Raw genomic sequence first — 26849 nt, 5'->3', positions numbered from 1 at the left:
ACATAGTAAATTGGTCTGAAATTGCATGGTAGTTTCAAGAATGGGCGTAGTCAGCTAAAATAGTAATTTTTACCACATAATTTTTTCCCGTGTGGGCATAGAGTATCATCGTACCTGCCACACGATAAACGAATGCGAAAATGGCAACTTTGGCAAAGAAAGCTCTCAGTTAGTAACTGTGGAAGTGCTCATAAGAACACTAAGCTGAGAAGCAGGCTCTGTCCCAGTGAGGACGTAATGCCAAGAAGCAGAAAAAGAAGAAGGTTGCATTACCAGAAAATATGAAAGTTATTACCAGTTTTATGCAAAACATAAATCACCCGAATGGCTCAATACCGTTGTAGTCTGTAAGAGTTGCTGCTCTTGAACGCTCTCTCGCGACGCACCATGCGATAGAGTGAAGATCAACATTCATAGGGCTCTCCGATTGCGATGTGCCACGATCTGTTATGGTTCACGAACTTTTGCACTCTCTGAATATAGTTCGATCGGCTTATTCGGATCAAAATCCAAACACAGAGTAATCTGAATTCGATATATCACATCATAGCTTTTTACCAACTTGATGTGAAAACAATGCCTTGTACGAATATGAATTTGGACCACTGTACTTCTCAAGATGTCGTATGAAGAGATTTTCATAACAACATGGTATGAAAGATACATGAACATACCACAAACTTTAATGATACCGTGCGGGGTGACATTGGGCCTAGGGGGTAACATTGACCGCCTCTTTCGATGCATCTAATGGTTAGTAGGAACGTCAAAAAACTAATCTATGACCATTTATTGGCTATTTATAAAGTATTCTCTAAGTTTGACACAATGTTTTCATTGTTCTGGCATTAGCTTGCTGTAAAATATTGGCCCAAAGTCACCCTTATGGACCAATGTCACCCCGCCTTACGGTACGCGTATGTCCTATACATAAATTGTCAAATTTGTTTGTTTAGTTACCTTAGAAAGTGGTAAATCATCATCATCAGAAACATCATCCTTGACATTATTTATTTTGTTTTCATCTTCATCATCACTAAACTTTAGTTCATCATTGGATGTAATGTAGTTTGTGACATTTTCCGCGTGATTGAAGTTATCTTCGGAGCGATCTGTGGAATAAAAAAATAAAAGAATATGTTTAGAAAAACTGAGTTACCTTTGTATATTTCATTGCGTTGAAAGACTTCTAGGGTTCTATGGGTTCTAAATCATTACCCAAATATACGGTAGTCTATTTTTTTATCTTTAGTATTTTGAATTGATACTTTCGGTGGTGTTCTATGGACGTTGAAAAAGCCAGAGCGGAAAGCCTTCGGTTATTTAGAATTTGAAGTATTTTGCGGGTAGCAATGATATTAAGATTTTAGTATTCCAGGATTATATCAAAACACAATTTTGCAGTGTATACTGTGGTAACTAACTTACAGTAAAACAGACCGATACGCAATGTGACCTATGCACGATGGTGGACCGAGTAAGACTAGTCGCCTCTCCTATGAAGTAGGTATGGTCAAGCTTATATGAGCCTCACGCATACAGAGATATACAACAGTCTTAGCCACATTATCACATCCCCTTTTCTTTCAAATAATTTATTTTATTTCGTAAATGATAGTTTTGTTTTATTACATTAGTAAAACGTTAATACATGTGGATACTTAGCTTCATGGGCTGTATATTTCCTTCGGCTTGGGTGTTCGTGCCGACCGTCGCAGTTGTACTGAAGGCAGCAACGATTCACATGGTTCCGGTACCGAATGTGAGACTACAGCACCGTCATGTGATTCTTCATCGATATTTGGATCAACGCATGTGGTGGGCAATGCCCGATCATCGAAATTCGTGTCCGGGTCATTGACCGTTATTGGCACTGGATCAGAGACAGTTTTCAAGTGAGATGTGTTTCGATCGTTTGTTTTACCAGTTTCCGTTGGAGCCTTGTCTGTTCACAACCAAGAATTTCTCCTCATGGAAATTGGTCGACAGCTTGTTCGTAGGACAAAGGTTTTTCATGAGAACTGTGTCGCCAATCGAGATAGTGCTCGGTTTTGCTCTGCGCTTCACATCCTCCCACCGTTTTCCCATAATTTTTCTCTCATGATCCTGATCTCTAAAGTCACTACTAGGAGGCATGGTCTGAAGATCGTCGATACAAGGAAGTTTGGTGCGTAATTTCCGATTCTGCAGAAGCTCACTAGGGGCTTTACCAGTAACTGTATGCGGAGTATTGTTGTACAGGTCTAGATAACTGTTGAGTTCCGCTTTCCAATCATCGTACAATGCATTCGCAATTTTCATTCTTTTCAACAGCGACCTGTTCTGGCGTTCAACTTCCCCATTGGCCTGGGGCCAGTACGGTGACGTATGGTTGAGATGAATGCCATTTGCTTTGCAAAACTCTTCAAATTCGCAAGATACAAATTGTTTTGCATTGTCTAGCGTGATTGTTCTAGGTGGCCCCCAGATCCGAAAAATACGTCTTAAGCGTCTGATAGTCTCCTGTGCTGTTATTTTACTCATCACCTCTAGTTCCATGTAACGACTGTAATAATCGATGACTACCAGAATATATTCAGCGGATGGCATTGGTCCCAGGAAATCTATCGCTATATCAACCCACGGACGGTCGGGCAGTTGACGTCGCATCATCGGCTCTGGTGGATCGGGAAGCTGAACTAAGCGACAACCCTCGCATGATTCACATGTATCTACTGCAGATTGATCTATACCAGGCCACCAGCATCTTTCTCGCAAACGACGCTTCATCAGGGACTGTCCAGGATGCCCCTCATGTGCTAGCTGCAGCATTCTAGACCGCAGGCTTTTCGGTATAACGAGCTTGGATCCACGCAAGATGAGTGAATTCACATATGTGAATTCGTTACGAAACGGATTATACTGTTTCAAATCTTCATTATTCCATGAATCGTTTACGATACATGCTCTAAGCTTTTGCATCTCCTGATCCGATGCAGTAGCCTGAATAACTTCTTCGATATCTACTGCAGCAGCCTCTTGGATAGTCCGAATAAAGATTTCAGCTTCTGGATCGAAATCATCTTGATCCGAAGGCTTTACCAAGGTGGACAACGATTCCGCTAAGACACGCCGAATGAAAACGTCACATTCATCCGTCCAATGAGTATCAGGGACGTGAGCTCCAAGTCTAGAAAATGTATCTGCTAAGTTAGCAGAACCTTTACGATAAACAACCTGTGAACAATTATCAAAATAAGATTCTATACTATACACAAATGTTTTAAATCTGAGCAAACCCTTACTTTGAACTTGAACGCTTGAATTCTCAGCATCCAACGCACAATTCTTGCCGTAGGTCTTGAATTCGCCGTAAAAAGAGTTTCCAACGGTCTATGGTCTGTCTCTAGCTCAAAATGTATTCCAAGAAGATACATTCTGAAGCGCTCGACTCCCCACACAATTCCAAGAGCTTCCTTTTCGATCAGCGGATACTTTTTCTCGGTTTCTGAGAGGCTTTTTGAGGCATATCCAATAACCCTAGGCTGATTGTTCTTAAACTGCAATAATACAGCGCCAAGCCCTACTCCTGATGCATCGGTGATTAGTAACGTTCGATCTTTAGGGTCGTAATACCCTAAGTGCTGGATAGATCCTATTATACGCTTAAGTTGATCGAATGACTCCTGATGCTCTTGCTTCCAATCAAACGGGGTCTCCAGCTTGAGTAACTCCCGTAAAGGATAGTTCACAGTTGCCAAATTCGGAATGAAACGCGACACGTATGTCACTAAGCCGAGAAAGCTCCTCAGCTCTTCTTTTGTTTGTGGAGCTCTGAAGTGTAGTATAGCCTGAACTTTTTCATCCGCCGGTGCCACTCCCTCTGGTGAAAGTCTATGACCCAAGAACGAAATCTCCGTTTGCTTGAACCTGCACTTGTGGATATTCAACAGAATACCATACCGGTTCAAAACGCTCAATGTATGTTTCACTGCCAAATCGTGTTCTTCCTCAGTGGACCCAAAAATCATGATGTCGTCGATAAATACTACTGTGTTTTTACATTCTGCAAGAATGCTTTCCATCAGATTTTGGAACAGTTCCGGGGCACAGTTTACCCCAAAGAGAAGTCGTTTGTAACGATACAAACCCCAATTTGTAATAAACGTGGTTACATCACGACTATCCTCCGACAATTCCACTTGGTGAAAAGCTTGTCTAATGTCTAACGTCGTGAAAAGTTTCGCATCTCGAAATTTCGGCAACATGTCGTCAAAGACCGGCAAGGGATGGTTGAGCCTTTGGATAGCCTGATTGGCTCTTCGCATATCTACACAAAGCCTTAGCTCACCGTTGTCTTTCATGATTGGAACCAACGGTGATACCCATGACGTCGGTTGGGTAACCTTCTCTATTATATCCAACTGTAACAACTCTTTCAGTTTAGCTTCAACTTGCTGCAGCAGTGGTATAGGGCAGCGACGGAGAGGTTGGATAACAGGCGAAACTGATCTATCGATTGGCAAACTTAGCGTTATTCCTTTCATCTTAGGGAATGGTTCCTTCATCGTGTCGACTCTGGAGATCAACGCATCTTTCGAACTAGGCAAACCAATTTGTAGTACTCCAATATGTTGAGCGGTTATCTTACCCAGCAAGGGTTGCTGGCCTTTTTCGATCACGTAAAAAGAGGCACTCGTTTTCAAAAGCTTCCCGCCATCGTTGATTTCCAGATCAGCATCAAAAACAGTGATTAGTTTCAATGGAACACGACCATATGCCAAAAACCGTTTATCGTGATCAAATCTTTCATTTCGGATGTTGACGTCTTGCAGCTTCATTATTTCCCATGTTGTGTCGTCGATCAAATTATGCTTAGATCCCGAATCAATGAGCATGGTAACATCAACTCCCCCAATACAACACGTTATCAACTCATCGGATTCTCCTACATTGTATACCGGAAACTCTTCACGTTTTGGTTCCTTATTTTGCTGATCATCGATTTGATACACTGGTCGAGAGTAGGATCGAGGATACTTAGATTGATGAGAAGGGCCTTGACTATTCACAATAGTAGCTTTTCGCTTTCGATCGAATGTTCCCTAATAAATATGAGGTAAAGGTATAGCAACTTTAAAATGTTCCTTGCCTATTATCAATATAAAAATACCTACACTGTTAAATGAGCTTTCAGTTTTGCAAACCGTTTGAAAATGTCCAATTTTCTTGCACCGCAGGCACGTTTTATTCAATGCCGGACAATGGTCAGCTTCTCTATGTCGAGTGTATCCACAACGCAGGCACCTTGGATTTGTCCCGTACTTTTTGGCTGAACTTTCGTAAAGTCGATTGACCCTATCGATTTGCTCATAGGGGCGATTGGCTAGACTTCCGATCGGTTTTGGGTTCATTTTCGACGATTGGTATCTAACAGATTGGTATCTAACAGATTGATACGCGTTGATTATTTTGATTGCTTCATCGAGAGTTATGTGTTCTTTTTCCAGTAATTTTTGACGCAGGTCTTCGGAGGCATATTGTATGATTTTATCGATTACCGCAATTTGTCTACTCTCAGTTGCGGTCATTCCAAACGAGCACTTTTCAGCCCTCTGCTGAACTCTGAGAGCAAATTTTTCAATGGATTCGGCGTCACTGGGTGCCATTGACCAAAAAAGAAACCTTTCAAAGCTGTCGTGGTGTTTCGGAGAGAAATATTGGCTCAATTTTTCTTTCATTGACATGTACGGATCTTTCAATGGATCATCTTGTTCGTCACACCCAGGAATCCCATAGAAAGCACTCTGCAATTCTAAGCCGCCCATAGCAAGCAATTGCATTTTACAGCTTGGGCCATCCGTGATGTTCGAAGCTGCCATAACGGTTTCGAACCACCTAATCCATGATCCCCAAGCATTGCGTACTTCTGATTGCGGTAAATGTTTAAATTTGAAATGTGGAAGATTGTACGATGCCGGACTGAACAGGGATAAATGTTGCTGGATTATCGGCCCATTTGAACCATTCGAGGCATCCCTCTCAGTTTGATTCGGATCATCCATGGTGACGAAAGCTGTGAACAATTTTTCAATATTGTTTAAAACACTTGCTCAGATTTGTATTATCACTCGAAGCCTCATGTCAGAATCTAATAGTACCATTTGGTTACATTTTCATACAATAGTCGAGAATTTAGTATTTACTATCATACGCAACATCGAAGAGCGCCCATCATTACTTTTTTTCCGTGTCATCTAAGACCAATGTACAACTTTTTATAACTTTTTTTTTGTGTATCTTTCGCATCATCCAAGAGCAATGTTCTCAAAACATTATTTATTGTTTATTTCATATCAGTTTCGCATCATCCAAGAGCACACAACATATATTCGCATCATCCAAGAGCCATATTTTAATAAACATTAGTTTTATTTATCTTTTGTATCATCTTATAGCGCACATCATTCATTCACATCATTCAAGAGTGACGTGCTCACTTTTTATTCCATGTAACTCCCGCATCATCCAAGAGCGCACATCATCCGCATCATCCAAGAGCGACATTCTCTAAACTCAATTGATTATGCAACATACGTATCATTCAGTAACGCACATCATTCATTCGTGTCAATCACGACCATTATTTACATGTTTTTTTCCTTCATTTAAGCAAACATTCGCATCATCTAAGAGCGACCTTCAATAATCACAATGACAATAGTGCAACATTAAAAACCGAGTTCAAAGTTAATCAAGAATTTCATAGTTGTTTTCGATGTATTCCCTAAATAGATCCTCGCAACATTCCAAAAGCTTTGATCTATTCAAACCAATTTTCCTCCGTTAGTGTTACTTCCAACATTAAAAGCTGGTGCTAACCAATGCACTTGAATTTGTTTGCCAACTTTTCTTTTTATAGCTGGTGCTAACCAGCTTAAGTGAATTCAATGCTGTTCCACACAATCAGTTTTGTGTTGGTAGCTTCAACATATACCACCTCAATAAGTTTTTACAACCCAAATCACACGACAAAACATAACCTCACTTTTTATGTTCTCCCATGTTGCTATCAATTGATATAGTCCATATTTGTCTCAGCCATTTTTCTGATAAAGTGTACCTACCTTGGTCATGCTGACTGATTTCATTCCAGATTTGCACACATTATACATGGTGTTCCTTTTGACTTACCACAATTTAACACATTCCTTAGCTGTACAGAAGCAAACAACTCATCTTCACACCAAACATTCCAAAATCTCACTTCCATTTTCTCACTCCTCTGACCTCACCTTTCCGCACACGTAAATCAAGCTTGCAAACAATCATGCCGTAAATAATTCTGCCACACACACCAAACACTACCGATGCCAATACAGTCCAAGATGTAGCATTATACAATACAGGTTATTCACCACCAACATCTCCCCAGCCATTATTCCTTTAGCGACTCGTATAACACACACACACACACACACACACACACACACACACACCAGAATGCTATCAGTGCTGGTTTGATTTTTTTTTCACATGCATTAACACGCGGAGGCTCGGTTCACTTTTTTCAGCATTTTTCCAACATGGCGGACTTGGCGTCATTTCAATTTCGAACAAATTCAATGAATCAGCTTTTTTTCCGACGCTATCAGCCACAGCTCTGTATTTTTTTTCACTTTTCTTCAGAACTGCTTTTCGTTTTATTTTAGTATTATTCACTTTAACTCACGATTAATGAGATTTTCAGTTCAAGCCAAACCAAACAATTTATCCTATGTAGATTCTAACATGATCACGCTTATTTCTTCTCTTTTTTTTACCTTGGTTAATTGGAACTTGAAATAAAAATATCAAATCACTCGCAAATCGCTTCTGTAAATAAATTTAAATTATCAACACTGCACCAGATCCCATCTTTTTCGCCATCTTGTGGTAACTAACTTACAGTAAAACAGACCGATACGCAATGTGACCTATGCACGATGGTGGACCGAGTAAGACTAGTCGCCTCTCCTATGAAGTAGGTATGGTCAAGCTTATATGAGCCTCACGCATACAGAGATATACAACAGTCTTAGCCACATTATCACATATACAAATTATGACGTTTTCATGTCCAAACGTAAACAAACAGTAGCTGTTGAAACTTTCACTCTGATACAATCTACCAAAAAAAAATGTGAAACGATAAAATTTCATACAAGTGTAGCCACAAATGTTTCTTATAATGTAAGCTGAATTGTCTTCGTACGTTGACTTCAGTAAGTTTTGCATCAATCACAATGCAAAATTCATTAGAAAATGTCGAATTTTAAAGAAAAGCAACCTTTTTGTAAACCATTGCAAGTCCTCTATGTCCGGGCACCTCTTGTCCTCTATGACCGGACAGTGAAAATGTTAACCTAACAACTGGGATCTAATTCATAATTCGCTTTTTTCATAAATGTAGGGTAAAAAACAGCAACAAATAAAAGCATAAACAACAAAACTTTCAGTCCTTGGAGGTCTTATAAAGTGCTGTCAATATGATGCTTTTAAGGCAAATGAGCGCACAAGAAGCAGCCACAAGATATGATGTACAGCATCTCTCTATAACTCGATAATGAAGGGACCATCGATTTGGGAGATATCGTGTTACAGAATAAATACTAAACCAGTGCAAATCTGCGATTCAAGGGACCATGGAGGTAGCCATGAACACCAAATTTTACTATGGTTGTCTTACTAGATATTTAGATACGAAGGTCGAATAAAGGAGAGTTGACTGTACCTAAGAGCACACTTCAACCTTCGAGCTGACAAATTGTGAAAAACTATAAACGCGTTGAATTCCCGAAGACATTTTCATCTGAATACGAGCAACCGCTAATGCAACATAGACGGCGACATATGGCGAATCGATCTATGGCGCTGATCAAGAAGGAGTTTATGGAACTGACCTGTGATCTCGCAAATCTGCTTCATACGCTGTACATCATGCAAAGATTGAACCCACAAGGCATGTGCTAACATACGAAGCACCCCTTGGCCTTTCTGTGGGTTTGGTGTAAACTTTAATGGTGTCCGAGCATAGAGGACATAGTGTCCGGAGGACACTTTTCAGTGCACACCATTTTTGGTACATTATGTAATCCAACATGGAAATAAGTTGTAAAAGTTTATTTTTGTTCTCATGTGAGTTTTTACTTAAAATAATGTGAATTTTTTATGCTGTACAAAAATTAACGGTAAAACTAGTGTAGATTTTGAAAAATTACGAAAAAAACAAAAAGTGTCCGGGCATAGAGGACTTCCCCCTAATGTTTTTATTAAATACAGCTTGAATAATCATTTTATTATCTCTTTTACTATCATACGCTATTATATGTAGAGTTGGATAGTAGAAACGTTATATTGAATTGATACTTTCGGTGGTGTTCTATGGACGTTGAAAAAGCCAGAGCGGAAAGCCTTCGGTTATTTAGAATTTGAAGTATTTTGCTACCCGCAAAATACTTCAAATTCTAAGTAACCGAAGGCTTTCCGCTCTGGCTTTTTCAACGTCCGCTGCTAGTCAAATGAAGTCTTCCGTATTGTATACACTCAATAATATTCACTTCTTTAATTTGATTCATTCGTATTTATGATGTAATTCTAGTAATGTCAAATGGCGGTTTGACTGTGTTTTTAGGCGTTTCATACTGTGAGACTTACTGAACCTGCTTTTCAACTTAGTGACAGGAGTTGTTCGCGACAGCGAAATGGTTACAATCATTTTCCCAACGTCCCTAAATTCAACCCTGTACGCATACCCTGTACCGCGATCGACCACACTGAGAAAAATCTACACGTCAAGGTCGTGTATTTTACTTATAGATTTGCGCAAAGAGGAAAACAACATGACTTGAGTGTGATAGCCATATGGATTTCGTAATTGACTTCACGGTATAATAGCATGTGTATCAACATTAGGTTGTCATGTGAAACAAACATGAATGTCTAAATATTAAATCATGAAAACCAACTGATTTGCTTATTGATTTCGAAATGTAGTGGCTTCAGATAGTTATGTGTGATAGAACATGAATGTCATGAGACTGAAAGAAGAAATTTGGTAGAAGAACTCTTGCTCCCCAAAATATGAATTCGAGGCTCCTCTGCTTGTCGCAAGCTCACTTGAATGTTTTTTTTTCTCAAGCAAGTGAGTCAACAAGCAACAAGCGGGGCGCCGCAAATCCATATTTTTGAGAAGCCCGGGATTAGCATATTTCATTTTATTCGAAGCTGAAAGCTAGGAAAATCTGTTAGTGGAATCCGTTTCTCTAACACCATACATTATATCCAATGCTGGAAGTAATGCATTTCATGTATAGAAAATTAGAATGAACTCATTATCTTCACTCGGATATCTTTACTAATTGAAAGAAAACGAATCCGCAAATTTTCCTCTAACACTTTCAGTTTCAGAATTTGCTTCTTCTCTTTGGAACATGATGATGACTGTCGTTCGACACGAGGTCCGACCGCAGTTCGCTATGGATTGATCACTAAAAATTTAGAAATTTGGAACACGGAAATCGACAGCAAGCTCATCGATTTCATATCGACCAACTTGAACATGATGAGCATGACACAAGATAACCATAAGTTAAACACACTGAATCCGTGTTGGGTGATGATCTATGCACCCATAGGTTGACACATACGAATTTGAAATGGAAAGCTTTAGGAACTTATGTGGAAAATTATGGAATTCATGTTGTCGGTTGATGAATCGGTCCATGAAGCAAAACTAAAGAATTGAATGTGTAACACACACGAAGTTTGTAAGAAAATCACAACAAATCGATATAGACGTTCATGAATCGATCCATAATTTTAAACACACGGATCAAACGTGTGGATTTTTCTCAGTGCAACATCCCTTTTATTTATCGAAATATATCGCAGAATCAACACGCACACACCAACACCTGAATAAGCCACAAGCGTACAGTCATCGAAGGCATAATGCGTGTGTACAACGTCCGAATAAAAGTTAAAAGTGAAATGTAATGAGTGTATCATTTGCAAAGCTGAGCCCTGAGGATTGCAGCAACCGCTGCTCATCTTATTGCCTGAATTACGTCGCCGTTTCGATTTCGTTGTATTCCCGATCCTGTTGAGAGTCAGCTGCCGATTGCATTCATCGAATTGCCACCACTCAGAAACGCTTCTGCTCTGCCGCTGCTGTGTGCATTATTTATGACTACCGCTGCTATCCAATGCCGTCATTTATCGCTACCTTCCAACCAGCTAGAGTTGTTAAGAAATTCCGCCATATTTCTTTTCAGAATTGGCCACCAGGTTGGTAAGCGACTTGAGAGCTAGGATATGCATTGCGTTGTAGTCGTAATTTTCCGAGCAGAGAATAGTCTGAGTTGTGCGGTGGTTTTGGTCTTGAATGTGGATTGCGATCGGTCGCTGGCTGCTCCGGTGGTTTGTGAATTTGGCATTGGCGTGAAGCCAACATAGTGGCCCGTCCGAACCGGATGAAGAAAACCGAACAAGAACTACAGTCCAAGTGAACTAAGTGAAAATCGCAGCACCAAAAACTGTGGACTAGTGCACTGTACTTTTGCTGCAACTGTGATTCTGAAAATGATCAAGTGGAAAAGGTAAAAGATCAGAAAAACTGTGAGCAGAAATTATTGAAGTGAGTGAATTTCGAAAAGAAAACTGGTTTCGTCCATCCATTCGAGCAGTGTCATCATCGTGAGTTTGTGTTGATTGCTATTCCGTAGCAGCGTTTCCTGTCCGATGACACTACCACGTACACCAGAAGCAGCCAAGAAAGTGAAAATGGTGGAAATTAAGGTGCTCGTCCATCAACGCGGCCGGTCCATCAACTACCGCCTTTGGGACAGATCGTCAAGAAAAATCTTCATAGCTCGTGACATCAAATTTGACGAGAAATCAATGCCGTATGCAGTTGAAGACAGTGAAGATTTGAAGGTTCCGTTGATGATTCCGACAGTGTACCCAGCCGAGGAAGATGATCAGGAAGCCGAACCGGAAGCGGTAGTTTCTTTTCCAAGCGATGATGAAGATTCGGTTGACCCGGAGGAACTCCCTGAAGAACAGCTTGAAAATCCTGGGGCGCTCCCTTCACAAACAAGAGGTGATGACTGTTTAGAGTCTAACACTAGGCGCAGTGAACGGGAGCGCAAGCTCCCAGGTATGTTCTTTGACTTTTTGACTGGGTTCAGAGCAACGTCTGCTGGGAATCTTTCACCATCCTCAGATCCCCCGGAATCGTTTGATGAAATCAAAGCGCGAGATGACCGATAGCTGTGGCTGGATGCAGTGGACGAGGAGCTTAAATCCATGGCAGCCAACAAGGTATGGAAACTGGTTCCATGCCCAGCCGGTGTGAAACCCCTTCAGGCGAAGTGGGTGTTCTGTAACAAGGAGGATGAGAACGGCAACCCCGTGCGCCGTAAAGCGAGACTGGTCGTCAAGGGTTTTCTACAGAAACCTGGCCTGGACTACAACGACACCTATGCACCTGTTGCGAAGCTAGCGACAATTCGGATCGTGCTGGCTGTTGGTGTTCCAAAAAGGTTTCATTTCCCCCAAATGGATGTAAAGACAGCGTTTCTTCATGGGGAACTTCAAGAAGAAATATACATGGCGGTTCCAGATGGTTTGCCAGCGCGACCAGGCACGGTATGCCGTCTGATGAAATCGTTATACGGACTGAAGCAATCCCCTAGATGTTGGAACGAGAAATTCAATCAAGCGCTCCTGAAATTAGGCTTTGTTCGTTCCAAGCACGATTATTGCCTATACACCCGTACCGACGAGAGGGGAGAAGATGCCGTGTTCGTCGTACTGTATGTTGATGATCTCCTCATAGCGGGCATGAAATTGTCGACGATCTTGAAGCTGAAGCGCGAACTGTCCCGGATGTTCGCCATGACTGACTGTGGGCAGGATGGCCAGTAAAAAGCCAATTTCGAATTCCCGGTTTTCTCCCGTTTTTTTCCCGGTATTTCAAAAATATTCTCGGTTTAATGATATGCTAAGAAACATTTTTGCGATTTTTTTTACCGTTTCAAACGGCTTTTATAATCATAAAATATATGATTTTAACGTATCAGTCGATAGATTTCAAATACTTCTATCATTCAAATATATAAAAATCACGATTCATTTGAAATTTCCCTTCAAAAAGCCTTGCACTAATAATAGGAACACTGTTCCTTTCGTGGAGGTATGTTTTAATAATGGTTCCTTTAGTGGAGCAACCCATTGATTTATTATGGGACCCTCCACTATGGGTACTGATGCACCACTATAGGTGCAAAGGAGCAAAAATTTTAAGCAAAATAATTGTTTTAAATAGTTTTACGGTTGAATTCCATAAATTCGATTACTTATATCATTTTCGCATCGTACATCACAGAAAAATATCACATAATCATATATTACTGCGTAACACGCCAAAACACACTACCTCCACTATTGGAACTACCTCCACTAAGGGAGCGTTTGCCCTACTGATTCTGCTAAACTCCGGCTTGATCTATAAAACGATATTTTACGACGGTCACCTTTAAGTTAATCGTGGAATTTGTTATGAAAAAGTTCAATGTTAAAAAAAAGTTTGACCCTTGTTTATATGATGGGATCGAGTCAATCTTTGAATGAATCATAGTTTAAATTTTAAACGGTCACAGATTTGGTAGACATAAAAATGAATTTATCAGTTGTTCAACATTTCGTTCCATGATCATCAGCATAGAACTTTTTGTTATGTTTTATCCCCACAAATCTAAAACATTTTCTCAGGGCAATTATTTCTGATAGAAAATAACAGTCATAATTCTGAAATGAATTAGAATTTTATACTATTTTTACCAAGCCCAAGCAAGAAGCGAATGGCAGATCTTCAATGAATATCATAGGTTGTAAACGCATTTAATTTGATCTTAGTGAATTGCAAGCTTGCTTAGAGGAGTTTCTAACATCCAAATATTGTAGTTTTCAGCATAAAATGCTTCATAAAACTATATGAAAAACTTATCGCAAGATGTTTCTTCATTAAAAGTTTTTAATTTACTGGCTAATTATGTACTGAATAAGAGCAAGTAGTAACATTTGTATAAATAATATGTTTTTGACTTTATTGACTAACTTGGGATTCGAATTCAGAAGCTTTTCTAAAAATCCACTTAAGTTTAGAATTTAGGTCGTGCTGGTTAAAACATTACTTGGTACGCAAAATTTTCCCGATGCTAATTGAAATTCCCGTATATTTCCCGGTTTTCTCCCGATGATTCGAAATTCCCGGCTTTTTCCCGATTTTCCGGTGCGCTGGTCACCCTGTGTGGGGAGCTAAACCATTTCCTCGGCATGAAGATACGGTACGATCGGTCAAGCGGAAAGATGACGTTATCTCAAGAAAATAGTCTGGAAAAAATCTTCCAGAAGTTCGGCATGTCGCAGTGCAACCCTACAAGAACCCCGTTGGAGAAGGGTTTGCAGCTCGATCGTAAAGTAACCGAAGCCTTTGACGAACCGTACCGCGAACTTTTGGGGAGCCTGATGTACGTGATGGTGTCCACGCGGTCGGACATCTGTTTTCCAGTCGGGTACCTTGGGAGGTTCCAATCCCAACCCGGACAGCAGCACTGGACCGCAATCAAACGAGTGGTGCGTTACCTGAAAGGAACGATGGACCATTGCCTTACGTTTTACCGAGATGACCGAGCGCTACCCCTGATCGGATTCGCGGATGCAGACTGGGCTACCGACACAGAGGACCGGAAGTCAGTTAGCGGATTCGTTTTCCAAGTGTATGGATCGACGGTTGTATGGTCAAGCAAGAAGCAGACGACGGTGGCCACTTCGTCAAGTGAAGCAGAGTATGTGGCATTGAGTGCTGCAGCATCGGAAGCAGTATGGCTGGCCGGAATCCTCGGTGATTTAGGTGAGAAGACGATCGAACCAGTGACCATATTCGAAGACAACCGTGGATGTATCGGTATGGCCAAGAACGTGGAGAGCAATAGACTGAAGCATATAGACATCAAGCATCATTTTCTGCGAGATCTTATTGCTGCTGGGAAGTTGCTAGTCGAACCGATTGCGAGCGTAAACCAACTAGCTGACTTCTTCACAAAGGCCTTGGACGTTGAACGATTTGATGAACTTCGGAAGAAGCTAGGAGTGTCCCAACGAGAGGGGGTGTAAACGTAGTGTAGGTTCTTAGACTTTGATAACGGACGAGAAGAAGGCAAATCTCATACAACAAGGACTTAACCACCGTTGAAACCGGAGTGAATTTCTTAATTCTTATTCTTCTTCTTAGCGAATTCTTCTTAATTCTATCTATACCTAATTACAGAATCTTTCGGGTGTGTCTGTCAATAATATTTATTGATTTATAATTGAATCTTGAGATGGCTTCAACAATTGGAAAAGGAAAACATTCATTCATAGGGGTCCGCAGGATGTTTGTAGAACGTCGAAGAGGTCGTAGCCCTAAACAGGTTGGGAACCACTGGCCTATAGCAACCATGTCCTGTGACCACCACGACCTCAGTCTTGACGGGCCTGTCTTAGTTTCCTAGACTTTATCCATTCCTCAACTATGGAAATAGAGAGCGCTGCTGTCAACTCTATATAGACCACTAGGGTGATATCGTCGGGGAAGTCATCAATTTTAACACCCGTCTATCACAGCGGGCCCAGAATTGAACCTTGAGATACTCCCGCGGTAATTCGAACGCTTTTTTGCCCCTCCTCTGTGTCATACAGTAGAATCCTACCATCAAAATAGCTTTCTAGAAGCTTACACAACTGTACCGGTACCTTGAGGCGGTGGAGTGCGTGGGCTATTGACATGTGCACATACAACAATTTATCCGAAGAAACACCTGGTTTGTAGTGTTTATTCGAATAGTTTAACGTATTTATAAACTAGGTTGCTATGACAGTGACTTGGTGTGTGCGTCAATTCATACATACACTGATAAAAATCCACACGTTTGATCTGTGTGTTAAAAATTATGGATCGGTCCATGAACGTCCATATCAATTTGTTGTGATTTTCTTGCAAACTTCGTGTGTGTTACACATTTGATTCTTTAGTTTTGCTTTATGGACTGATTCATCAACCGACAGCAAAGATTCCATAATGTTTCCATATAAGTTCCAGAAATTTTCCCGTTCAGATTTGTATGCGTCATCACCCAACATGGATACAGTGTTATCTTGTGTCATGATCATCATGTTCAAGTTGAGCGATTCATTGATCTGCGCAATTAATTTGTTATGATGAAATCGATGAGCATTGCTGACGATTTCCGTGTTCAAAATTTCTAAATTCTTTTTTCAACCCATAGGGAACTAAATTGCGGTTGGACCTCGGGTCGAACGACAATCACCATCAAGCTTCCAAAGAGAAGAAGCAAGTTCTGAAGCTGAAAGTGTTAGAGGAAAATTTGCGGATTCGATTTTTCTTTTATCAGTGAAGATGTCCGAAATAAGAGGAGTTCAATCTACCTTTCAATAAAAACAGTGCATTACTTCCAGCGTTGAATATAATGTATTGTTTAGGAGAAAAATCGGATTCCACTAACAGATTTTCCAAGTTTTCAGGGGACGGACCTGGAGTAGTGGTTAGAACACACGCCTCTCACGCCGAGGACTTGGGATTGAACATCTCCGGGATAGTCACTTATGACAAAAATGTTATAGTGACGACTTCCTTTGGAAGGGAAATAAAGCCATTGGTCCCGAGATGAACTCGCCGAGGGCTAACAATCTAGTTGATAAAGATAGAAAAAAATCCTAGTTTTCAGCTTTGAATAATCCCTAATCTCGGGCTTACCAATTTATGGATTTGCGGCGCTCCACTTGTTGCTGGCCCACTTGTCTGTGAAAAAACATTCAAGTAAGCTTGCGACAAGCAGAGGTACCTCCAATCCATATTTTGGGGAGCAAGGGTTCTACTACCATTTTTTTCCTTTCAATTTCACGATATTCATGTTCCGTCACATATGGCTATCTTAAGCCACTTCATTCGTATTCAATAAGTAAAGCAGACAGTTTTCATTAGGTGAACTTTAGACATTTATGTTCACGACAATCTAATGTTGATACCACACTCGAGTCATATGGTTTTCTTACTGCGCAAATGTGTAAGTAAAACACACGACCTTGACGTGTGGATTTTTTTTCAGTGTATGATCGTTCATCAAACTCACTGATTGGACGGATAAAATGATGGATGCGTTTGCAGATGACAAAAGTAAATAAGATGTTAATAAAAAAAGTCTCCCCCAGTCAACTTTTGAATTTAAATCTTTTGTAAATGCACAGATCATTTGGCCGAAATTGTTGAAAGATTCAAGAATGCAGCAGGGAACACAAAAACGCATATTTCAGCATTGATAGTGCTGGTGGTTACGTCGACCATGCGAACATGGGCGTGTAATTAGACCATGGTAAACAATTATTGATATGAATTGATGAATTGATATGAAAAATTTTCAAGTAGAAGAAAATAATGTCGACACTTGTAGTTACGAACCATTCAAAGTTTGTTGAACAAATAGCTAAACGCAACATTCATACAGCTGTCAGAACGAAAGCATGTGATATCATATTTTACTCATATGAAAAGAAAAATAAACTCGATTGAAAATACCTGAAGGTCGTAGACACAAAAGTCAATCTGGACAAATAGAGATGTAAGATTGTGAAAAATAATAGAATCGTTCTGGTGGGCTTCGATCCCACGACTCCCAATACGCTAGACTGGGCGCGTTAAACTCGATTGGCTGGACCATCACAGAACACTCTTATGCCGAAACTGTCGACAGTGGCGAACCATTCAAAGTTCGTTGAATAAAGTGAACCTTCTACAAGTCTCCACTTATATAATGTGGAACCAATCGAAGTTTTTATTTTAATTTCAAAATTAAAGGGGTGTTTTGAAGAAAAAAATGTATGTGAAAAGGTACCGCGGGGCAAGTGGGTAAATGGGGTAAGTGAAAATAATTTGCATATTTTACTAAATATGTGAATTAACTTTTTAAACTCATGCGTAAACCTTCGAGGCCATTCAGAACATTACGATAGGTAAGAGATTCCTGAGATTTTTCAAATATTATTGCATAATAGAGTGAAAAATTGTTAACCCGTCAAATATAACTCCGTAACAAGTTGGCGGCGTGCAATCCTAGTTTAATATTTTCAGCGGAAAATAATTTTCTGTACCACTTCTAAGTTGTCCCCTCTGACAGTTTTAAACTGCATTGAAAAAAGTTTAAGAATTAATTCGACATAGACCTAAAAATAACTAAATTGAAATACCGTAAATTTTCTAATCACGTGGGGGAAGTGAAAAGTTTCTCATTAAAGATTGAATTTGTGTTTTCTCTTGAGGTAGCTATAAGTATATAAGGTACGCAATTATCATAGAATAACAGAACGTGCTGATAATTCAAGAAACACTACACTCAAAGCGTTAAAAGCTATTATCATGGCATTTCTCTAAAAAAAGGTTGCCAAATATTAGGATATTAATATGTGTTCTTCGGACAGCCGATTCAAAGGAAGACGTTGATTGAAAAGTTCCAGTATTGTGCTCTGCAAGATAAATCCACGTAATGCGATTATCTGAAAATGTTGATATACCGTCGCAGTGATAATGAAAATCACAAAATGTTTCAGATTTAGCAAATTTGAAACACTTGTGTCCTTGAAGGACGAAAAAATCCAAGCCTACTTGAATTTTGACGTTGCGTTTGAATTGCGCGCATATCTTCTGCGCGTTACCGCCGCCGCTGGATGTGGATTTAATATAAGCGCCGCAATATAAGAGAACGCACGGAAATCTCGTGGAATGACTATGTAAAGCTAGTTCAAAACATAAAAAAATAGGGTATAGGTCTACCCACATAAAAAAGATTCGAAATTCTTTATTGGAGGATTCCGTTTGATTACTCCTGAAGAGTTATCCGACGTCAAATCCGATTTTCATAAAAACAAATAACGAGCGGTGAAAATTCTACAGAGCAGAAATGCAATCAGGCTTGGGAACTGTGATCACAATTTGCCACAGTTCATCGATTCTGCCAGTCAACCAAAACACAAAGCAGCAGCAGCATCAATACCATCAGGTGTTGCGCTACCAACCGTTCACACACTGCTTGGACTGTTTTTGTCTCTCCACTCTTACCGTTTTCAGGCAGCCATCTCGAGGTGAATGATTGAAAAAAATGTTAAATAATTCAATCGCTAATATTTCGCTTGTGTTTTCAACTAATTGAAATCTATTAGCGCTAACAGCAAGAGCACAATCATTCCGTTGCGATACATATAAACAAGTTCAATTTCACGCTGCCTTTATTGTAATTGTAATTGCTCAATCCACACCCTGGCAGACAATTATCCGCCCATCTAGACACGGGCTGGGTGAGGACCTACCAAGCCTCCCCCGTTAACATGTCCTATACCGTTTAGCACACCGGGATCTTCCACAAGCAGGCGCCGGAATTAAAGCGGTCCCACAAGCTTCAGATACATTAAATAGATATAGTCCCTCTGGCACTAAACCGAATGGCGCCCTCCGCTTCACCACTAGTACTGCTTCCCCACACGCCAAGCACAATATCGAAAGTAGTGCGTTGTATAGCAAATACAGTACACCACCTCCGACACTATGCCAAATGTACAGGAAAAACAGCACCAGTAAGAAAGCGGAAGGCGCACCACTCGGTTCAGTGCCAGAAGGACTATAAGTATAACGAAGAAGAAACGAAAAGATAGTAGAGTTGGATCGGTTATTTGATTGCTGAAACGAAAAAAAACAGAAAAAACAGAAACAAAGTGTTAACATTAAAACGGGGTTTTATAATTGATAAATGTATCGATAGTTTCTCATCTGTTACGTTTCCTTATCGTAGCGCTGTCGATTTTTTCCATCTCCAGGGTGTTCGTCTCCGCTCGAGCAATGAGGACCATGATGAAATGAGAATATAAAAATGTGAGCATTAGTGTTGATCTAGTAATAGATTAATTTAAACTGCTTTTCATGTGCTAAGTAACTTGTAAACTCCTACTCAATTATGTTTTGTTGGCCTACACGTTTTATTTAGATACAATTTTTATTTAGAAAACTATTTGGATCCGAGATTTTAGGTGCAGATTGAGCATGTTTGATAAAACAAGCATCCTGTTTTCAGTTGAAGAATGTTCAAGAAGTTGATGATTCTGTTATTTATACTGGCTACATACAAGAATTCACTATTGATGTAATATATGGATATTGAAAGTTCCAACGCGCGATTATAATACTTCAGTTTTCGTGCTGTTGTATTGGTGTAAGTAGTGGGAAACCAATCAGTTTGGTGATTCTAACGGTAACAAATAGCAAGACGAAAGGAAAGTTGATAATCTATCATCATTATGATTTCAGTCCTAATTTCATGATCAGTTTAATAAATTCCGCGTATGATTCGGCAATTTTAACAATTTATACATGTGTATTCGAATAAAACAGACTACGGGCATTTATTACCTGTTGCAAGGTTCCTAAGTGATCAGATATTCATCATTTTCTACAGCCTAATTTAATAATACCTACATTGGGTTGTAACAAAAATTTGATCTTGGGATGTTGATTTGCCTCCTAATCATAGTTTCGACAATAGTCACATGCTTACTATCCCTTATGGCAGTGTTGTTGATTCTATTGTCTATCGCTCATCAGTTTCGCGCCACCCGGCAGGGACTTGGTCCTATGTACCCAATACTCTGCTGTGTCTTAACTTCACGCAATACATTCTGTAGATGTGTGATACAGTTTGCGGAATATTATGATTTATCACTTCGTTCAGATGGAAAATTCTGTTATGGTACCATATTCACATATCAGATAACTCCCACCTGGAACGATGTAATACATCGGAGACATGTAGATTCAGATGTATGTAGACGATCTATGCCTAGTTCGGCTCTGATCGACAGGCAATCAGTGTATTCAGTTTTTCAACTAGCTTGAAGCGATGAACGTATCAAGACAAGCTCTCCACTATATCTGCTAGCAATCACCGGTCGTCGATAGACATTTCGGTTCTTTTCTGCTAAAGAAAGACCCGATTGTATGCCAAAGACTATGGCTCATGCTTTTCAATACAGCTGGAAAAACAAGAACTACACCCAGCACCAAATAGTACGTAACTATGAGGCGGACCGGAAGGTTTGATAAGCAATCCCCACCAATTTCACGCTGCCTTTATCGAGCAAAAATGCAAAACCCCGAAAACCGGAAAAATCGTGTCATTTCGAGTCATTTCGCATTCGGGTTTGAAAAAACGTTGCGAAGAAGAAGATTACAGTTTTGAAGAGCCATGACATTTTTTTGTTTTGAACGGTCATGGTTTGCTTTGGATTTTGATGGTAGTGTAGAAAAATGTGAATGTCGAGGTGGTAAATGTTTGCTACAGTACATTTCCCATCCCTGAATGCAATTGCTGTCCCATGATGTAAGAACTACAATTGGAAATGTTGCAGTTATAATGTTGTCGAATCATTTCAACAAACATAACTGACCAGAAGAAACTTCAAGTAACAAGAATAAAATGTTCTTTGTTTACATGTTACTTATGTTATTGTTCATTGGGACGCCTTAACAAATGTTAAAAGTAATAGGAATCGTGAATATAACTGTTAGTTTTTGAATTTATTGCTCAAAACGATATACTTTTCACTTGCCCCACTTGTGAGGCAAGTAAAAAGTAAAGAAACGTTTTTCAAAAAAAATTTCTGTACTTTTTTCTTTAATTTTACATAAAAATCAATTTCAGCATACTGCTTATATTTGATGGGAGTCAAGCTAAAAAATATACATGACCTAATTTGTTTTAATTTAAAGTCTCTAGAATTTGAAGAATCCCGGGTAGAGGTGAATAACAAAATAATGGTAAAATAAGAACAAATTTTGCAATCATATCTGGTTTAACCATTATTATGTTATTAATATATGACATAAATATCTTATCAATAGCAAAACATACAATCATAGCAAAATTTGTCATTGGTATGTTATCCTTGAAAGTCATGTAATAACTAATCAATGACTAAATATACTATCATGGTAAATTTTGTTATTTGTGCAAACATACTAAAAAACTATTAAGAATCTTTTATTTTATTTTATTTTATTTTTTTTTTTTATTGATGTACAAGGGGGTCAGGGGCCAAGTCTCCAGCATAAGTTTGAAAACTCACACCGTCCATAATACACCGAGGGGGTTTTGGAGTTTGGGAAGTAGGCAACGCAACATCTTTGACCAGAAGGTTCTTTAAGTTTTGCTTCTACTCTTGACTTCCAATACACGTATGAATGGTGCAAGGTCAAAAGAACATGAATCAGTCATACATATAGCGGTAGTGAAGTGTTTTGCCTAAGGATATGGGAAAGGAGGGATTTTGGGTGGTGTTTTGTAAATAGCTCTGTGGAACAAGTTTGTTATTAGTTAAAAATTTAGTTAATCTGATTCACCTTGCAATCAGTAATAAGAATATTTACAAAAATATGATACTTATCTTTTCTCGTTCAATACGCTGCCATGTCTTTTCTCTCCAATGGATGTTTCCTCGTTGTAATGGCGGGTTAGATATGAAAACAAGGATAAAGAGAGAATAAATGTTAGTGATTGTTACATGCTTTATTGCTGCATTGGCCTACAATGAAATCATAGAAAATTCGCTCTTTGGATTCCCATGATAACAATCCCCATGCAGCTTACGAGAAACTCCATGGCAATGATCACTGTACGCCATGTGCGGCATTCAGGACATCTCAACAATACTGAGGACAAACAACAAAAAATGAATCCAAAAAAGCGAAAACCTCAATGTTTCAATGTAGGACAATTCAGCTTTAATGCATGTGAGAAGTTCTTGGTGATATTCTCACAACGGCCATTCAGAATGGTTCGACGGATGTAGATAAAAGATCATTATGATAAAATTAACGCGACGACATGTTAGTGAACTCAGAACGATTATTGTATTTGTAACTGTTAATTTCGATAGTTAAACTTAGGGTCGGTTATTGTATGTAACTTTTAAGATAAGCAGGAGTAAAGCACGAACGCGAAGTAATGACCTTCCATCCCATCTTCAAGTGCTCCCCACAAGCACAACACTTCATTCTGGCACTTTAGAACGTCCATGTTGTAACTTGTTCACACAAGAAATCTGCCTCGACCGAGTTGGCAGAACGCGCCCATACCCCTTTCTGAACCAAAGGACAGGGTACTAAAAAACTATTAAATATCTAAAGAATAACAAACATCGCCATCACAGTAAAATATGTCATTATTTTGATATTTGAAAACTTTATTTAAATAATTCATGAGAACAAACAAACATCAAATTTTGCCATAATAGCTTATTTTACAATTCGTATGATATTCGTTGAAAATTTAAAAAGCAAATGTTTTTCGCTGGAATGCAAACAGTTTATTTTTCAATCATGCTAAATTTAGTATATTATAGTTAAAGAACTAAAATTGCCACTATTTCGATCTATTCGTAAATAGCTTATTTAGTTATTATTTTGTTATCAATATCTAAATAACAACATATTTTGTTATTTACGGTTGCCTATATTTTTGCTATTATTTTGTTATTACAATGGCAAAATATGATATTATTTAGTTTTTATGCCATATAAACTTAGTTATTATTTTTGTTCTTTTATCTCTTATTTCAAACAAACAAAGAACAAATTAGCTATTCAAACATTCTATTTTATTAGTAAATTTTGTTATTATTTTGCTATTCTCCTCTACCCGGGATCCCACCTATGCGAAATCCATTACACACTTGCCCCACGGTACCTTATATAAATAATTTATGAATAAGAGTATGCCGACACTCACAGTGATCATTCACAGTTTGTTGAAAATTCATGTTTTCGTCCCACCGTTGTAAGGATTAAAAGTGCAGTCATATATTTGCAGATTTGAAATAAAAGCATGAAACGAGCTCACCAATTAATTCTTTATCCTTGAATGAGCAGCCACAATCCACTTTTAGCTTCTTTTACAGCGTACAGACTCCGCTAGGAAACAAACAAAGCGCAAAGCAAGAAAATCACACCGGACGTTTGAAAGCGAACTCGAGCGCTTGGCCCTTCGTACCGCACTCGCAGCTAATTGCGCGCAAAGTGAAGGGAAAACACCCAACCGGCTCGTTTGCTTGGGCTCTTTCGAGGCTCTGCCCAGGAAATCAAAGAAAAAAAAAACAACACCAAACCGACTCGTTTGCTCGGGCTCTTCCCAGACACTGACCGGCAAATCGCGCAAATCGAGGGTAAAAAACGAAACATTTAACCGACTTGTTTGCTTGGGCCCTTGCGACGCGCTGCCTTGCAAATCGAGGCACTCTTTAATTTAATCATATTATATCTAAACCTTTTTTTACTTAACCCTTCAATCCAATTTATTCATCCTATACCGCTTGCATTGACTTTATATTATTATTGTGAATTGTGAATTCAACTTACCGTTTTCTAATGGCTGATCTTCTTCTAATAAGTGTCCCTTCAATCCTGGAGTAGTACTAAAAACTGAGGGAGTTGTTACTGGAGGCGAGAAAAATTCTCGGAAGTTTTCTCGTAGCATTAACTTTAATTCACGATCTAGCTTAGTAGATTCCAATAGAGGAAACAAATTTGGGATAACCTGAAAAGATTAAATTATTGTGCAACAATATCGCAATATCTAGAATTTCTTGATAATGTTACCTGTTTGTCAAGGATCATTCGAAGTGAATTATATATTCCAGCACGGACACGATCTTCTCCTTTTGGATAGAAATGTTTCATGATCCGACATAAGAAGTCCAGCAAAGTGCAGCTTACCAAAGGATGATTTTTAATGGAGTGGTACATAACTAGTATTCCGGGTTCAATATTCATTATGTTGTCTTTTACCGGGTCAAAAAATAACCAATCATAGAATAATGACAACTTGGCATTAGCTTGCGCAACAGCATTAGTGCACGAAGTTAATAACCATCCTATTACTGCCCATCGTGGGATTATATCTGAACATAACATGTCGTTAGTAGGATGAATTGCTCCAATAATAAATCTTATTAAATCGGAACGCAGGCTTTGTGACTCAGGCGTCGTGAAATATTTTTCCTGGAACCAATCCTGATACCTACAATAGAAAAATAAACAATAAATTGTAAATTGACTAATATTTATTACGTTTTTTATGTTTTTGCAAATATTACCGTTTTTGGTTTCCAAATTTGACATTGCTAATCAAAAAGTGTAACTTTCGCTCGACATCTGGGGTGAGCCGGCATCGCAGGAAACGTCTACTAGTTTTAGTTTGCATGAGTTGCATAACTCCACTAAAAGTAGGGCACAGTTTCTTTGGATTATGGAGAATGTCTTTCCATAGAGATTCGAATTCAGGTATGCGAGATACATTTTGTAGCAAGCGTACAAATTCACGTCCCAAAGGAATTACATCAGCAAATCTGTCTCGAATTAGTGATATAACAAAGGCAACTTCTTTATTGTAAAGATTATTGAATTGAGGGCCGTTGTGGTCTTCGAGTAGCCTGGAAAGATACATTTAAAAAATATTTGTTTTATAAGGTTATCGTAACTTTCAAGTTCGTAAAATCAAGATTTCATATAATAATAAATCTTCGAGCCGAATTTATTATTATACTACCTAATTCGACTAGTGCAGATATTTTATTCTCAAGGTTCTCAAATGTAAGGCCGTCTACAGTGTCGTGTAATGAACTAGACTTTATTCTGCTGAAAAATTACGCATTTTTTGGGTGATTCAACTTAGAAATAGACCGCTGTAATTACATAAAACATAAATAAAAGGATCTTTTTCTATCTATCCAGAAGTATTAACTATCCCTATAACTATATTTGAATAATACAGGGGAAACGCTTGCTCGGGTGGTAACTCAGAATCTGAAAACAAGTTTCCGAATGTTTCCATTTTCCCGGGCTGTTTTTGCAGCCATTATTGCATGAACAAATGAACTTTTACGCCCTCACACCGCACATTAACCCGTTAACGCACAAGGTATCCCACTGTTGTGCTTATCTCCTGAAATTGTTATCAATAGTTACGTTCCCATAAAATAAACACAGTTTCAGCGAAAAAAATTAAAAGTCTAAGGTGGGGATCCAAAAAAAATTCTTAAAAGTGAGTCGTCGATATTTAATAGCTGCATATAATTAATTTTGCATTTTATTAAGACAAAATTAATGCTGGTTGATCTTTTAGAAACAGTAAGCGTTCTAAAATGAAGTGAAAAATATTGTATAAAGCATGAGTATGAGCATAGATGACCATACAATTCGTAGTTGCTACTCCGTGATTGACCAGAACAATCGAAGTTGCACAGAGATTTAATGAATGGGGCTTGGGATTCGCTTACCATTCTTAATGTGCACAAATCGAGAGCTCAAAATTTAAAAGTCAATAACGGCGCCGGCCACGTCCTTACGGTCATCGGGGAAGGGAAGGAATGTTAGTGTGACTACCGTTGTTATTAGAGACCGAGATCACCTCTGCATCTCCACGGTTGTCATGGAAAGGATATTGGGTTAGTGGGATAAGGTAGAAATCTGGGAGTCACCAATGTTTGGTGATGCGATCCATGATATAATCACGCCTAACCAGATTCGCGATATTATTCGATACTCGCATGTACGCCTAACAAGTGTTCAATAGATCAAACACTACTAACGGTCCGCGGCGCTTTTTCATTTCCCTACGCGAACGACGCGCGGCATGTTCGATCCTGCCCTCATCGCCCGCTCCCGCAGGAGC

At 39.1% G+C, this 26849-nt stretch overlaps 1 protein-coding gene across 1 annotated transcript in view; it reads right to left on the bottom strand.

Annotated features, from left to right (window-relative positions):
- The window catches only part of LOC5569987 (integrator complex subunit 3 homolog), an 85414-nt gene that overhangs the window by 45431 nt on the left and 13134 nt on the right, over positions 1-26849 (bottom strand). Inside the window, exons 3-6 of the mRNA XM_021844319.1 lie at positions 25273-25608; positions 24776-25196; positions 24536-24713; positions 961-1112 (exon numbers count right to left, since the gene is read on the bottom strand). Of these exons, the coding sequence (XP_021700011.1) occupies positions 961-1112; positions 24536-24713; positions 24776-25196; positions 25273-25608 (1087 nt within the window). The remainder of the gene's footprint in view (positions 1-960; positions 1113-24535; positions 24714-24775; positions 25197-25272; positions 25609-26849) is intronic.

Source organism: Aedes aegypti, chromosome 2 (genome assembly GCF_002204515.2).
Source record: "Aedes aegypti strain LVP_AGWG chromosome 2, AaegL5.0 Primary Assembly, whole genome shotgun sequence".
Taxonomy (NCBI): Eukaryota; Metazoa; Arthropoda; class Insecta; order Diptera; family Culicidae; genus Aedes; species Aedes aegypti.
Note: the sequence above shows the minus strand (reverse complement) of the source record. Positions and strands in the feature narration are given on the sequence as shown.